Source organism: Tachysurus vachellii, chromosome 20 (assembly GCF_030014155.1).
Source record: "Tachysurus vachellii isolate PV-2020 chromosome 20, HZAU_Pvac_v1, whole genome shotgun sequence".
NCBI lineage: Eukaryota > Metazoa > Chordata > Actinopteri > Siluriformes > Bagridae > Tachysurus > Tachysurus vachellii.
In genome coordinates, this window is record NC_083479.1 from 17795978 (window position 1) to 17813477 (window position 17500).

The 17500-nt window shown below is 40.5% G+C and overlaps 1 protein-coding gene across 1 annotated transcript in view; it reads left to right on the forward strand.

The window, feature by feature from the left end:
• Positions 1-79: 79 nt before the first annotated feature.
• The window catches only part of itga1 (integrin, alpha 1), a 62778-nt gene continuing 45357 nt past the window's right edge, over positions 80-17500 (forward strand). The window contains exon 1 of the mRNA XM_060896716.1: positions 80-261. Coding sequence (XP_060752699.1) covers positions 219-261 — 43 coding nt within the window. The 5' untranslated portion in view covers positions 80-218. The remainder of the gene's footprint in view (positions 262-17500) is intronic.

Sequence of the window (17500 nt, forward strand, 5' to 3'; positions counted from 1 at the left end):
AGCAGAGGGCGATACCATCCTAATGCGCTGGGACAAGCACAGAGAAGACGCGCGGGAACGCAAGCGCTGGATTCTTCAGTAGCACACACACACACACACACACACGCACACACACACACACACACAGCTCCTGCTGTTTCTTCTCTGTACTGAAACGTTTAACGGGAGGACCGCTTATAGGCGCGCGAGACGATCCGAGAAGCGCGAGACAGCTCGAAATGCGCTCTGGAGAGCAATGTTTAAGACTCGCGGCACTGCTCGGTGAGTAATGCATATATATACATATATATATGTAAAGAGAGAGACATTTGTCACTACGTTTGCGCAGTGTTAAGCGCTTTTCCCCTACAAAAAAAGAGACTAAAAACGGCGACTCTGTTCCATCGCACGCGCGACTTGTGCGCAAATGCCTCGAGCTGTTTGCTCCTAATGCATTAGTGATGAGTCCATAACGTTAAGTGCGTGCACTTTAAGTGATCAAAGCAGTTTAGTGCGCACATCTTTGGAGAAACTAACTTTCATTTGTATTTATTTTATTAATTTTATTTCATTTTAGTTTGGTCTTTTACGCGTTTTGCACTGCAGTTTATATTTTGCTGTACACTCCATATCATTATATATATATAAAGGTTTATTGACGTGCTGCCTGAGCACCTGAGAGGTGAAGGTGATGTAGGTGATACACCTGCAGCATGATCATACTGACTCCAAAGCAGGTTCGAGCATCCATGTTTTCCACGGGAAGCTGTTAAATAACATCCCTTGAGTGTTGAGATCCGTTCGCATTAATGTAACATTAGCACCATGAAATTGTGAATGGGAAAATATGTGTGTAAGGTGTCTTGATGTATTCGGCGTCCTCAGTGTATTCATTGAGCAGATGCTTTTATCCAAAGCGAATTACAAATGAGGAAATCCAAGCAAAGTGATATGTCCAGCAGAGGATAATGCGAGTAGAACCAACATGCAAGAGTGCTAGGGAGCACGTGCACAGAGTAGAGATTTTTAGGCATTAGTTAAGTGTTCAGATTAAGAGTTAGGTGGGTCTTTAGCTGCTTTTTCAAGATAGTGACAGATTCTGGTTAGAAGTTCATTCCACCTCAGTTTAGCTCCTGCGCTCGGAGTTTCGGATGTACGGATGTGCCTGTGTACGTGTAGGTTTCTTACAGATTTCCTTCAAGTGTCCAAAAATCATGCAGGTAGGCGGCTAGTAGACTGGATATTGCCCCAATGTCTTAAAGAGTCTGTGAGAGTGTGGCGCAAAGAACTGGCATCCAATCCAAGTGACTTCTTCCACCTGGCTCTCTGGGATAAGGTCCAGATCCATTGTGGGCCTGAGAAAGGTCAAGTGAATATGAATGAATAGTGAATGAATAAGCAGCATAGACAGGATTTGACCCGAACAAATGCAGTGATGTGTAAACAACCTGTAATAGTATTGAAGTGGCAGATGAAGTGGCAAGGCTTATTTTCAGACTCTAAACACATACCCTATAGCCCAGGATTATTTGGGAAACACTACAGTACATACAAGAGTATACATGAGCTTCCTGCTCGGGTGCAGTATCTCCGAGCCCCAGTCCGCAACATCCAGAAACCTTTTCACAACATCCAGTTGACTTTCTGTGACCTCAGAAGAGAAACATTTAAGAAACTCATCTGATTTCTGCTAATCAGATCATTTACTCATTGCTCTGTACGGGTGTTGTAAAATGTGTGTGTGTACGTTGGAGTGTATTGCTTTCTCGGTATTGTGTTATTGTGTTCTCGGTAATAAGCTTCACTGTCCAGGAAACATACTGGTAGACGACTTTGCGGCTTTAATCTTCTATTAGGAGTGAATGAATAGTCTGGGGATATTACTGTATTTCTATCCCATGCCCAGTGATCCTGGGATCCACCACAATCCTATAAAAAAGGATGCTGAACTGTACTATTTCTTCTTACGAGGGTGTTACTCTCAAACATACACCATTTTTATTTTATTTATGTATCTATTATCTACTAAGGTGAGTGTATTCTACTTTTTTAAGAATTACTGACACCTTCTGACCAATCAGAATCCAGTATTCAGTAGAGCTAAAGTATAGAGAATGTTAGGTAATATTGAGTGGTTTCAAATCCACCATTCTTTCTCTCACATTTATTGACACTTTTCTCTTTTTCTCTTATTTCTGGTTCTTCATCTTTTCCTCACATACCCCCCACCCCCTTTCTGCTTTTGAGTCATGCATGTGATGTAAACTTGTAAGCTTTTTAGAAGTGTGCACACACACACACACACACGTGCTGACATATCTTTCTACTGCCTCTATCTGTATGGTGCTGTGTCTTCTGATGTGGGTGTGATATCTTAGTGATATTTGAGGCTTTAACTCTCCTCTACTCTTTGCACAGGTGGTTGTGGTTTCAGACCAGAAATCCGCCATCTGGCTTTAATTATATTGTGTGCATGAGAAACAAGTGAACATGCTTGGAATATCCTGCATGCATATAAACACTCTTGCAATCAGAGCAACCTGATGCTTCTGCAGTCACTCGGTTTATTCCTTCTCTCGTTCTAGATGCTGATTAGCGTAAACTCTTGTGCTGTGTCATTTGTCCTTGTCATTTGGTTTGAATTTCTGTCCTCCCTAAATTAGAAACACACAGTTGTATAGAATTATGAACAGAAGCCTTTGTATGTTTTACAATTTTAGTATGTTTTGTATGTTTTATAAAAGTTTGTACACCACAGCACCATCATTCCCATTTCTCTAAACTGTGCAGCATTATTATTTCCCCCCATTAACTAGCTAAGAGGTCCAAACACTGTTCCAGCATGACAGTGCTCCTGTGCACAAAGCAAGCTCCGTGAATACATGGTTACCAAAGTTTAATGAAGGTGGAAGAACTTGATTGTTCTCCACAGAACCCTGACTCTGACTCCACCCACTGAACTGGAAATGACTGAATCCCAGATCTTCTCACTATCCTCATTATCAGAGTCTGATTTCACTAATGCTCTTGCAGCTGAATGATCACAAATCCCCGCAGCCACACTCCAAAATCTAGTGTAAAGCCTTCCAGAAGAGAAGCGTGGAGTTTATTAGAACAGTAAAGTGAAATAAAGCTGGAATAAGAAGTTCTTCAAGCACATACAGTATGGGTGTGATGATCAGGTGTGCACAAACTTTTGGATATACATATCATCAATATTAAGTGGATACGGTACTGATACAGTGATACATATCATGCACACCTACAGTAAGCAGACTCGCTTTCTGATTGTTCCTGATTAGTTTACATTCATTCATTCATTCATTTGGTCACGGGGAGCCTGTGCGTCATCAGGCGTCTCAGGCGTCATCGGGCATCAAGGCAGGATACACCCTGGACGGAGTTGATTAGTTTACATTTCTAATTAATTTACATTTTCAGCTTCAGATAGCAGAGAAGAAAAATGAGTTGTTAAATTGATACATGAATCAGAATTGTTTTACAGAGATATTGATGTTTATTGTACAAGAAGTGATCTAACATACATACACATATGGATTGTAATGGAATGGATTGTAAGAGGGTTTTTTCTTTTAAAAAGGGCATTGTGTATTTGTTCCTGTCGGGAAGATTGTGACTGATGTGTATTATTTCCTGTGGGGAAGGAAAGTGTGTGAGCAGTTACAGTGTGCTGCTATTAGATAACTTTTTTATGTGAAGTACTTTCATTTCAAATTGTACTTCTTACTATATTTGGCTAACGCTAGCTGTAACATCTTAAAACAGTGCTTGCTGTGTCACATTCGACTAAACAAGTCAGATTAGTTAGCTGGTATTTGGCTAATGCTACTGTAGCTGTAACATTTTTTCAAAACAATGTTGTGTCAGTGTTTTTTTTTTTTTATTCAGGAAATAGTTTATCACAGTACCATGACATGAAGTGATAATTTATCCCTTTTTTATCTCATTAGGTGTTAGCACTTTTCACTCCAAAGTGCTAATGTTAAGTTTCTTTTTCTTTACTGTGAGATCATCTGCTTGGTCTGTGATCATGCGTCTGACCTGTGTTTATCTGCATACACTGATTAAGTGAACATTCCTATGTGTGTGTGATTGTGTGTGTGTGTATGTGTGTGTGTGTGTTTCCAGTGTGGAATGCTAGCTCTGACTGCTAGCGCTGATCAGAAACTCTGTTTGCTAGCCATGTCATGTGATATGAAGCTGTAAAACTGTCTTGTTTCTATATTTATTACCCGAACTCAGTAACCTCACTTACTTCATCTGGTTTAATTGATTCTCTCATCTCCGCGTGTCTTTGTTTATCTCTGGCCGCAGACTTGCTGCGCCGGTGTTTTATGGCTAATTTTATAATGTGCTTTTAAAATAGAAAGAGATAACTGAGATGACAGTGAGAGATGGAGAGAGAGAGATCAAGAGTAAGTGAGAGAGAGAGAGAGAGAGAGAGAGAGAGAGACTGAGAGAGTGAGAGAGAGAGAGAGAGAGAGAACAGACATTGTAATGTCTAATTGTAATGAAATGAAAGGTTCCCTTCTGCCCCTTAAATCTACGCAGTAAACAGTCAGCTGTATGAAATGTCCCAGAATGCCGTGCTTTAAACCTTCTTCTCTACTTGGACGTCTGCTAATGAAAGCCATTCTGACTCCATCTGATTGGCTCCAGGTCTCCGGGACGACCCGTAATTACGCCACATTAACCTACACATGATGAGTTTCTCATGATTTCTGTACAAATCTTCATTAGACTACTTCAGAACTCAGCGTGACTGACTTAAACACTGTCTTAAGATTGTCACGATTTTACAGAATGAACACAAAATCGCTGATATTCTGAATTTTCCCACAGATTTTACACAGATTTTGCGAGTCCCGCCGTATGACATCATAATCTTTGGCTGAAACAATCACCAAAAATAATCCTGGAGGAACTGATTAATCTTTAAACCTCGACGAGACGCCACACTGTTTAACTGCGACGTCAGAAGAAAACTGTTATGTGCAGCGATCAGACTACACTTTCGCTGACAAAGAAAAGACACGTGACCTGAAAAACCAGGAGAAAGTGTTTATCTCGGTGACCTTTGACCTTTAACGTCTGTGGTCTATTTCACCTCGGCTGACTTCTTTAACGTCTGCTCATGTCATCAGATTAAATCTAAAATAGCTGTCTCTTCTTGTCCCAGCGTTCTCGCTCTGTGATTTGTGGAAGTCATCTGAACTCATGAATTATTCATGAAGGGAACTTTGGCGCATGGGATTGTGGGATTGCGTCCGTCATGTCCCGCTTCCTTCTGTGTGAAGTCTTGTGTATTTATTGTCATTCTAAGGCGTGACTTCCTGACACTCGTCCTGTGTCTCCGTGTCCCAGTTTGCTGCTCGCTCTGACTCGTGTTTTCTCTGCTCCTGAATCTCCGTCTTGATTTTACTCTGGATTTGTTTCCAACCTGAATATTTTTTATTCCTCCACCAGAAGTTTATTTCTCTATCACTCAACTCGCTCTACTAACCACAAGCATTACACATGTCCTCTCTTCCTCCTTCCTCCACTCCTAATACACCTCTGCGTTCGTTCTTTCTTTCTTTCTTTCTTTCTTTCTTTCTTTCTTTCTTTCTTTCACTCTTTCTTTCACCCTTTCTTTCTTTCTTTCTTTCTTTCTTTCACTCTTTCTTTCTTTCTTTCTTTCACTCTTTCACTCTTTCTTTCTTTCTTTCTTTCACTCTTTTTTTCTTTTTTTCTTTCTTTCTTTCTTTCTCTCTTTCTTTCTTTCTTTCTTTCACCCTTTCTTTCTTTCTTTCTTTCACTCTTTTTTCTTTCTTTCTTTCTTTCTTTCTTTCTTTCTTTCTTTCTTTCTTTCTTTCACTCTTTCTTTCTTTCTTTCTTTCTTTCACCCTTTCTTTCTTTCTTTCTTTCTTTCACTCTTTCTTTCTTTCTTTCTTTCACTCTTTCACTCTTTCTTTCTTTCTTTCTTTCTTTCACTCTTTTTTTCTTTCTTTCTTTCTTTCTTTCTTTCTCTCTTTCTTTCTTTCTTTCTTTCTTTCACCCTTTCTTTCTTTCTTTCTTTCTTTCACTCTTTTTTCTTTCTTTCTTTCTTTCTTTCTTTCTTTCTTTCTTTCTTTCTTTCTTTCACTCTTTCACTCTTTCTTTCTTTCTTTCTTTCACTCTTTTTTCTTTCTTTCTTTCTTTCTTTCTTTCTTTCTTTCTTTCACTCTTTCACTCTTTCTTTCTTTCACTCTTTTTTTCTTTCTTTCTTTCTTTCTTTCTTTCTTTCTTTCTTTCTTTCTCTCTTTCTTTCTTTCTTTCTTTCACTCTTTCTTTCTTTCTTTCTTTCTTTCGTTCTTTCTTCTTATATTCATTCTTTTGCTCTCTATTTACTCATGTGCTCTTTCTTTCACTTTTTCATTTCCTCTGTCGTTCATGATTTTTTCTTTCTTTCTTTCTTTCTTTCTTTCTCCCTTTCTTTCTCTCTTTCTTTCTTTCTTTCTTTCTTCTTTTATTCATTCTTTTGCTCTCTATTTACTCATGTGCTCTTTCTTTCACTTTTTCATTTCCTCTTTCTTTCTTTCTTTCTTTCTTTCTTTCACTCTTTTTTTCTTTCTTTCTTTCTTTCTTTCTTTCTTTCTCTCTTTCTTTCTTTCTTTCTTTCTTTCTTTCTTTCTTTCACTCTTTTTTTCTTTCTTTCTTTCTTTCTTTCACTCTTTCTTTCTTTCTTTCTTTCACTCTTTTTTCTTTCTTTCTTTCTTTCTTTCTTTCTTTCTTTCTTTCACTCTTTCACTCTTTCTTTCTTTCACTCTTTTTTTCTTTCTTTCTTTCTTTCTTTCTTTCTTTCTCTCTTTCTTTCTTTCTTTCTTTCACTCTTTCTTTCTTTCTTTCTTTCTTTCTTTCTTTCTTCTTATATTCATTCTTTTGCTCTCTATTTACTCATGTGCTCTTTCTTTCACTTTTTCATTTCCTCTGTCGTTCATGATTTTTTCTTTCTTTCTTTCTTTCTTTCTTTCTTTCTCCCTTTCTTTCTCTCTTTCTTTCTTTCTTTCTTTCTTCTTTTATTCATTCTTTTGCTCTCTATTTACTCATGTGCTCTTTCTTTCACTTTTTCATTTCCTCTTTCTTTCTTTCTTTCTTTCTTTCTTTCTTTCACTCTTTTTCTACCTCCTCACTTTGTTCCTTTCATTTGCTCTTTATTCATTCAGTAGAATTCGTCCTCTTTCTTTCCCTCTTTTTCTGTTTCTTTCTTTTTTTTTTGATCACTCTGTTTCACTCTTAATTCTCTTACTATTCATTCTTTCACTCTCAAATTTTTTCACCTGTTCTTTCTTTCTCATTTCGATTCTTTCTTTCTTTTCTTTTCTTTTTTTAGGATTTAAGTTTTATCCGTCTCTCGTTCTCCGCCTGGGAGCCTGTAGCTTTTCTTATCTGTAATGCTCGAGATTGCGTGACTTTAGTGTGAGTGTTTTCAATCAGCACGACTTTAACATTGAGTCATTACACAAATCACAGTGGATTTTCTGTGACCGGTAGGGTTGGGTATCAAAAGTAATTTTCCGGTTCAGATTCCGATTCCAGTTCTGCCTTACGATTCCCGGTTCTGATTCCGATTCCATAATAAAAGAAATGTGAAAAATAATGCACAATACTTAAACACTTCCATTTGTGTTTATTAATCACTCTTTAAATATTTTAAACAGAGCATTTCAATTCATATCAATTTAAATTGAAAATAAATCCAACATCAAATTTAACATCCAGAATTACAACTTAGCAAAACAGTTAGCAATTTTTCTGAAGAAACATTAACACGTCTGCTTTCTCTGGGAGAAGACGAGACCTTTCCTGGCTTATTGTATCTCCAGCTGTGGAGAAAACCCTCTCAGATGGGGGGAGATTTGCTTCATTGTTGTAGCTTTGGAAATGAATCCACACTTTAGACTTTTTTTAGACGTGTTTAACACAAAGCGTACCTCAGCACAGCAGCACGAGTGACTGATTTCTGTGGTAAGCTGCGTTAATTTGGTTGCGTGACTGTTAACAGTGTAAACAATGAATATTCATGAGGTAAGACATGGCTATTTAAAGTGACCGCTCCCAGCGCTTTGCCCGTCATCGCATCGTTAAAAAACAGAACCGGTTCTTGATTCCTCGATTCACTGACCGGTGTCTTATCAAGGCTCGGTCAAATTGAGCCATGATAAGACTCGGTTTGTCATCTTAGAACTATGAAACTTCTGCTACTTTTTTAGCACAAGTGACAGGTACAACAGGTATTGTTATCTTTCACAGCTTTATTATTTATTTATTTATTTACTTTTATGTTTGTCGTAGAGATCACGAGGCGTAATTTCTCAGTTTCACGTATTTCAATTTCAAATTTATTTGTATAGAACTTTTAACAATGGACATTGTCTCAAAGCAACTTTACAGGACATAAGAGACAATGTCTCATTGATTAGAGTATAATATTAAACTTTCACCCGCTCTTCCGTGATATTCGGCGTTTTGCCACCGGACCCAACCTACAGTCAGTTTATCTGAAGTTTAAAGGAAATTGTGTATATTTGTTTTTATAATTGTCATGGTGTTTAACTGCTACACAGGAAGTCACACCACGCCAAACAGGAAGTGTACATTCGGCAAGGCGTGTGCAAACAAACCTGATGCTACATTTGTATCTATGCTGATTTTGTCTACTGTGATTATAGTAAAAATTCGTTTGCAGCTTAAAAGCTTTGTGATGCTGGATCAGAGGTGTGACTTCCTGTGTAACAGAACACTGTGTCATTTCCTTAAAAATTGCATTTTTCTGCTTTTTCTTTGAGACATTCGTACGCTTTAAAGACTTTTTCACCAAGTGTACTACAGAGATAATGTGGAGGTAAGTGACGTGACGTAACATACAGCTAAGTACGGTGACCCATACTCAGAATTTGTTCTCTGCGTTTAACCCATCCAAAGTGCACACACACAGCAGTGAACACACACCCAGAGCAGTTGGGGGGGTTTGGTGCCTTGCTCAAGGGCACCTCAGTTGTGGCCAGCCCGAGACTCGAGCCCACAACCTTAGGGTTAGGAGTCAGACTCTCTAACCATTAGGCAACGACTTCCCCAGGTGCGATATAAAGCATGTGAAGCTGATGGTAGTGGGATCAGGAGCAGATGTAGGGAAACATGACAGAGAAAAACAAACAGCTCTGATGTAAGACTGAGCTCACTGGGGCACAGACAGGTGTGACCTCGGGGGCATGACCCTGTGCCCATGTGACCTCAGGTCATGTACCCCAGGCACAAGAAAACGTACACACACACAGTTACACAGACAGACAGACAGACATTCAGAGAGACATAAAGACATATAAATACAGAGACAGACAGTTGTTCAGACAGACAGACAGATTGATGTACTGAGAGACAGAGACGGATTTACAGACAGACTGACAGATACAGAGAGACAGACAGGCACACATAATGTAAACAGACAGATATGAATACAAAGGGACAGACAGAGAAACAAAGAGCTAGACCAACAGACTGACAGATGCATGGAGGGGCAGACAGACAGACACATAAAAACAAACAAACAGACAGACATAAAAACAGCGATAAACAGATAGACATAAAACAGAGACAAACAGACAGACAGACATAAAACAGTGACAGACAGACAGACAGACATATAGATAGATATACAGGTTGATATACAGCCACATATACAGACAGATTTACAGACATGCTCACAGACAGACAGATAAACAGAGAGAGAGAGAAGCATCATGGTTTTGAGTTGAATTTCTGCTGCGTGACTCATTTCAGCAGTTCAGCTGTTGTAAGACATCTCGAAAGAAAAGTGTCTCTGCTCCATGCACGCACGCACACACACACACACACACACACACCAAACAGTACTCGTTAAAGGAAATGTCTGTTCAGCTCAGTTAAAATCTTAACTGAGGAACATGCCATTTCCTTCCATTAATCTTCATAATGTGTAACACACTAACATGTGTTTCTCTCTCTATCCGTACATCTTTGAAGTCACTCTGGATAAGAGTCTGAAAATACGAGGGCTGTAAATATCACGATTTATAGTCATTTCTGTGGGACGGTATTCCAGTGAATGAAATAAAATAAAGTACAAAATCCCTGTCAGTTTGTAATTAGTGAAAAAAATCAATCTCTTCAGGATTTCACGTGACACCATCAAACACGCATTCAGCAAAATCCCTCTAACGTTCCCGTGTGTGGAACATCAGCACGGCTCTCATAGTCAAAAGTCTTTACATGTGTGTCTTCATTGCTTCAGGAGATTAAAAGAAGAATCCTGTGCACATTAAAAGAAGATTTTGAAAAAAGCTGCAAAATCAAACATTTTGGGCTGCAAAAATCATACAAAAGAAATAAAAAAACGTTACAACATCTCAGAAAAAAAAAAATCTGCGACTAGTTCCTCAGACAGTTGATATTATATTATCATATTTTCCTTATATTTGCGTCAACGTCATGGTTAAACTTCATAAATGATCCTCTATTTTATACATTTTATATGTTTTATCGTTTTTAAGTGCTGAGTTATAGTTTGGATTGGATTTACAGTGAGCAGACAAATTGTGCTTTAAAACCCACTTTTAAAACCAGCTCCGACTGTCGGACATTTTTCCCATTCCACCGTGTGGCTAAACTCTCTACTCGGTTCACATTGTGGCAGTCTGGGTTGCCAGATTGGAGCAACCGGTTGCACTCAATCCATAATGATATCACAACTTCAGTGTAAATGATGTATAATTATAATAATGAAATTCGTATCTAATTATAAAATCATGGAAGAAATATTTATTAGTTACAAACCAGGTGGATTTTGTCCAATCTGGCATCTCTGAAAAAGTTCAGCAGAGAATTACATCATATCATCATCTGCTCGCCAGACCCCAAAATCTTCACCACTCCTCCTCCTCCTCCTCCTCCTCCTGCACCATCCCGTTTCCATTAACCATCTGACTGCAGGGTGCATACCAACGTTTAAACCGGGGAGGTGAGGGGGGGGTTTACAGGGTAGTTTGGTGTAGTTAATGTTCTGAAATCTCGCTCACCCTGTGTGATGTTTCAGCAGCTCACTCTTTGCTCTATAGCTGTTTTTTCTCAAGACAAGGTAAACACTCTGAAAGCAGAAATTGTTGTCTTTGTTTTTTTTTTTTTCTTCACTACAGACCGCACAGATGAAAGTTGCTCTTTTAAAACCCTGCATTCCCAGCATGATGGTATATTTAGTGTGAACTCTGACCTCTGGAAAGATTTCTTCCCAGGCCTGATCTATACGAGGCTTAAATACAAAAGTACATTTGAAAATTAAATATAAATATTTAAACAAAAAAAAAAAGTGTCCCGAATTCAGAAAATTTTACGAGATCACTAATGCCCCTTTTCCACCGAGGCAGTTTGAGTGCTGGTTCGGAGCCTAATTTAACGCACCGTATTATAAGGCGCATGCTAAAACATACGGTCTACAAAAAAAAGGGTAACGGAAGCAAAACAGTGAGTTTAGTTGAACCTTATTCTACTATTTATCAATACACACACATTTTTTTTTAATCAATCTTCCCACAAATCCATCAAAGTCCTCATCTACTGTGTCTTCTTAACTTGGCGCAGTTCATTTTCTTGCTTCCTCCACTTCCGAACCATAGATTCATTGATGTTGAATTCTTTCGCAGCTGCTCTGTTCCCATTTACAACCGCGTAACTGATAGCCTGTAGTTTGAATTGTGCCTCGTAAGCGTGTCTCTTCACTGGTGCCATTTTCGGGGGTCCTTAGACAAACAAATGTTGTCTTCTTCTTCTTCTTCTTCTTCTTCTTCTGATTTTAATTGGCGGATGGCAAACCAACCTAAGGTGCATTTACCGCCACCTACTGGACTGGAGTGTGGAGCGCATAATGGTTAGGCAGAAACAAATGTTGTTTTGCAACATACCGGTAGTATACTGTACCTACCGGAGGCGTGGCGGAGGTAAGCGTACGTACTGTACGTATTACGTAATGTTCTCTGATTGGTTTATCGCTGCCAGCGTACGTAGTGTATGTATTACGTCCCTGTGTCAGTGGGAAATGATCCGACAGTCAATCAAGCGGAGCGCTTACCAAAGTCGCACAATAACATTTTTACAGATTTTTGGAACTCAGTGCACACATAAGGCGCACCGGATTATTAGGCGCACGGCCGATTTTTGAGAAAATCTAAGGCTCTTACAGTAGGTGCGTCTTATAGTGCGGAAAATACAGTAATTTTATGTGTCGGTAAAGCAGGGAACCTGGAGACATCATGTAGTCCATCACAGAGCACAATTACACACACACACACACACACAATGCCAATCAGCCTACAGCGCATGTCATTGGTCTAGGGGAGGAAACTGGAGAACCCAGAGGAAACCCCAAAAGCACAGGGAGAACATGCAAACTCCGCACACACACAGCCTGAAGGTGTGAGGTAGTCATGCTAACCACTAAGCCACCAGTTGCCCCACGGACATTATAACAGCGTCATACTTTTTAGAGCATTTGCATTGAAGTACACATGTTTATGTTGTGTCCCGGTTCGGAGTCGCCACAACAGATGGCACTCCATCCATATGCACTCCATCCACATATTTGAATTGGCACAGGTTTTATACCAGATGCCATTTGTGACACAGCCCTTTGTGACACTGAGCGCTGAGCGTTAACCCATGAGTGACTGGGTTGGTTTCCTTCCATTTACACATTTTAGAGGATTTAGAGGAAGTCTGTACACGTAATAAAGCGAGGTCTCGTGTTAAGTCGACACGTTCTGTTCTGTTTTGAAGGATTTCAATTCTTCTTTTTGTTTTTTTGTTTTGCAAGAGATAAAAAAATCCTGGGCAAGAGATAAAAAATCCACAAGCTTCGTAAGGAAGTGGACTGGATAATGTCATAATGTTCAGCTCGACTTCCTCACCCTGTGACGTTCAGCGGTCGGCCTCCAGGGGCATTTTATCCACAGACACCAGACGATTTCCCTTTCGTAAATAGGACTCTGTGTACACAACAGGGTTCAAAAGTCTGCGTGCGCTACTGATATGCATCGTTATCTAACTGGATATCAAAAAGGAGTTTTACTTTAATTAAGTTGGCTTCATTTTTGAAGAATACCAAACTATAATTCCAAACTCAGACAAGAAACAGAGCATCTATTACGCCTTATCGTCCGTATCTTATGTTCTCGGTGGAACTGAACACACTGTGCTGGACACGGATTAGTGAAGTATGATGTGAGATTGGTGGAGAGATTTCCATATGTGATAGAAATCATGAAATAATCCTGAAACAAAACAAGCTGAATCGTGAACAATGTTGGAGCAGAAAATGCACAGACTCTCATTAGTCTCTGTCCACGTGGTTTGTATGTAAACGGTTGATTTTGTGCATGAGTAAACCTGAACTGCGACGGCAAGCAGCTACGTATAAATGAGAAAAAGTCTTAAAAGGCAAAGTCTTTTTCACGGAGTCCAACAAATGGAAATTGCTCCTGTTTTGTTGTGTCCATGATGATCAGTGATGGGCAGTGGTGGCCCAAGTGGTTAAGGCTCTGGGTTGTTGATTGGAGGATCAGGGTTTAAGCTCTAGCACTGCTGAGATGCCACTGTTGGGCCCTTGATCAATGCCGTTAACCCTCTCTGCTCCAGATGCACTGTGTCATGACTGACCCTCTGCACTGACCCCAACCTCCAAAGCTGAAATATGTGAAGAAAGAATTTTTACTGTGCTGTAATGTATATGTGACAAAATAAAGGCTTCTAACTTAGTTAATGTCTTTGTCATGTCCAACTCCATGGTGGTGGAAGACAGAGGGTCTACGTATGTAAGTAAGCACTCAGGATTTTAATAATTTGTAGTTTACTCACTCTCACTCACTCATCTTCTACCGCTTATCCGAACTACCTCGGGTCACGGGGAGCCTGTGCCTATCTCAGGTGTCATCGGGCATCAAGGCAGGATACACCCTGGACGGAGTGCCAACCCATCGCAGGGCACACACACACTCTCATTCACTCACGCAATCACACACTAGGGACAATTTTCCAGAGATGCCAATCAACCTACCATGCATGTCTTTGGACCGGGGGAGGAAACCAGAGTACCCGGAGGAAACCCCCGAGGCACGGGGAGAACATGCAAACTCCACACACACAAGGTGGAGGCGGGAATCGAACCCCCAACCCTGGAGGTGTGAGGCGACCCTAATTTGTAGTTTATTTATAAGTATTTCCGTTTTCCATAGACTACTTGGGGTAATATATTCATAGAAACTTTCCACCATTATCTTTAAAGTAAATGTTGATATTAAACCCATTTCTGCTCTCTGTGACGCCCCAAGTTCTTGTTCATAAGCAGCTAAAATTTGAAGGTGATCTTCAACCACCAAAATTTAGTGTAAGGTTCTCAGCAGAGAGAAAAACACACGTCTCACACTGAAAGACAACAGAGTCATGACTCGTTTTAGATCAGAATCAGAGCCAGAAAATCATTCATGTGACTATACTGATTGAAAATGTCCTACAAGGCGATTTCTGAATGCCAGTCTAGTGGTAAAAGGGTTTAAGACGGCGTGAACTGTGTGGGTTTGTATTTAAGGATGTTATCAGAGAGTTCCTTGATGCACACCAGATTAGTGTTTTTATAAAATGACAATAATACTGGAAATACTGGAAGTTCTGTGGGCAGGGACGTTTCATCATCTGAAATAAATTTCCCTGTTTGTGGGAAGACATGGCTAAGATTTCAGTCCTGGGAGTTTACATTTTGCAGTTTCTTGAGAACAGGACTAGCTGATAATGATAACAAGAAAAAAGAAAAAAAAGAGAAGCTGGTGAAGAAAGAACTGTTAATTTAGTAGCTGCTATTTTGTTTTGCAGACATTAGTGTAATGTTCTTGTCCTCACTTACCTCACTTACCTAAATACACAATAACACAGTGTGACATCATTCTTTAAACAAGAAAACAGGACATGACTCCATAAGACCTCTGTAGGTGTGCTGAGTTTTTTGACACCAAGACGTTGACAGTAGATGCTTTAGGTCGTGTTTATCCAGCAGATCCCACAGATGCTCAATCAGATCAAGATCTGGGGAATTCGGAGGCCAAGTCAACACCCGAAAACTTTTTGTCATGTTCCTCAAACAATTTCTTAGGCTTGCGTTCTTCCCATAGTGCATCCTGGCTTCATGCCCCATCATTTCTGTGTGTTCTGACTCCTTTCTATCAAACCTAACATTCTCTTTTTTAGCAATTTGGGCTACAGTAGCTCTTCTGTGAGATCGGACCAAACAGGCTAGACTTTCGTCCAGGCATCACGATGTCGCCAAGATTTTTATGCTTATACATTCCTGCTTGCAACACACCAACTTTTGAGAACTGACCTTTCACATGATTCCTAATAAAATAACTTATAGCAGGTGCCATTGTACAGGGGGCACGGTGGCTTAGTGGTTAACACGTTCGCCTCACACCTCCAGGGTTGGGGGTTCGATTCCCGCCTCCACCTTGTGTGTGTGGAGTTTGCATGTTCTCCCCGTGCCTCGGGGGTTTCCTCCGGGTACTCCGGTTTCCTCCCCCGGTCCAAAGACATGCATGGTAGGTTGATTGGCATCTCTGGAAAATTGTCCGTAATGTGTGATTGTGTGAGTGAATGAGAGTGTGTGTGTGCCCTGCGATGGGTTGGCACTCCGTCCAGGGTGTATCCTGCCTTGATGCCCGATGACGCCTGAGATAGGCACAGGCTCCCCGTGACCCGAGGTAGTTTGGATAAGCGGTAGAAGATGAGTGAGAGTGAGGTGCCATTGTAATGAAAGAATCGATGTTAAGTCTGATGTCTGATGGGTTTACAGTACACAGAAACATTTAACTTTGGAATCATTCTATAGGCTAAAAAAACTTTGCTAAACTTCAAGACCTAAAGCAGTGCTATAATCAAACACTGGGAAGGAGCTTACATTACATTAAGAATAATAACGATGGAGGATGGACGAGTTTCATTTAAAGGCACGAACAGACAAAAAGTGGTGAGAATATTCTCTAAAACACACAACCGATGCCTGTTTCTCAGCATTACTTCCTGCGGTTTGCGAAACAGGAAATGACCTACAGCAATGTGTGTATTTTTAGTTTCTCTATGAAATTCCTGATTAATCGTCGTCTCCAGAACCCGGCATGGACGAGTGTTTTTGTTTAGGTGCGCATCTGCGTGATAACTGCTTGAAATCAGGACTTTTTAGGGAGCGCCAGGGTGTGTGTCAGTGTATGGGTGTGTGACAAAACATGATCTCACGGGTCTGGTCGAGGAGAGACGCAGGGATGAAAGACTACATGAGCAGCAGGAACACTGCATCATTTGGTGGACGGATTTGGACGCAGTTATTGTCAATGGGGGGGGTTTCAGGTCTCTAGAGGACACATCTGGACCGGGAGTTCTGGACTTGGAAGCGTTTACTCGGTAGCCTGAAGGAGAATAAATAAAACTATCACTGTTAAAGCATAGTGATGCTACACATCAGTGCTAATTCATCCTCCTTCTCCTCCTGGGACAGGCTGAGTGTATTTCCTTCGTCGTCCATAACGTATCGATCTCTTCAGTCGTATCGTTTTTAAATATTTTTGGGATTTCTCTAATTCTACCGCAGCATGTTGTCCGATCTTCTGGATCAAAAGTCATTCAGAAGTTTATATGAATACTCTCTTTAATGTTAATGTGTGTACAGACAGAAATTGTACGCCAAATGCTTTGTGTAAACATTTCGTAATCATTGATAAAGACGTTCGTTCAGCATGATTGGAAGGAGTCTCCAGCGTCAACGCTTAACCTTATTATTCTAAAAAGAGAAAGGAAAAAATAGAGACTGTGAGAGAAAGACAGCTGCTCTAACATATGGGATAACAGGAACTTGTTTACTGAACTTTCCATGACGTTTAATTCAAAGGTCTGATGTGGAATTCATTCATTCATTCATCTTCTACCGCTTATCCGAACTACCTCAGGTCACGGGGAGCCTGTGCCTATCTCAGGCGTCATCAGGCATCAAGGCAGGATACACCCTGGACGGAGTGCCAACCCATCACAGGGCACACACACACTCTCATTCACTCACACAATCACACACTACAGACAATTTTCCAGAGATGCCAATCAACCTACCATGCATGTCTTTGACCGGGGGAGGAAACCGGAGTACCCGGAGGAAACCCCCGAGGCACGGGGAGAACATGCAAACTCCACACACACAAGGCGGAGGCGGGAATCGAACCCCCAACCCTGGAGGTGTGAGGCGAACGTGCTAACCACTAAGCCACCGTGCCCCCCCCCCGATGTGGAATAAGAGGAATAAATTATTGCCAGTGATAACAGTAACTCCAGTTGGCATCACGTTTTTTTTTTACAGTTCGCTATCAGACCACTGTGTTAACCGCAGACCCATCAGCATCCAGAGACCGGAGTCACATACAGGGCA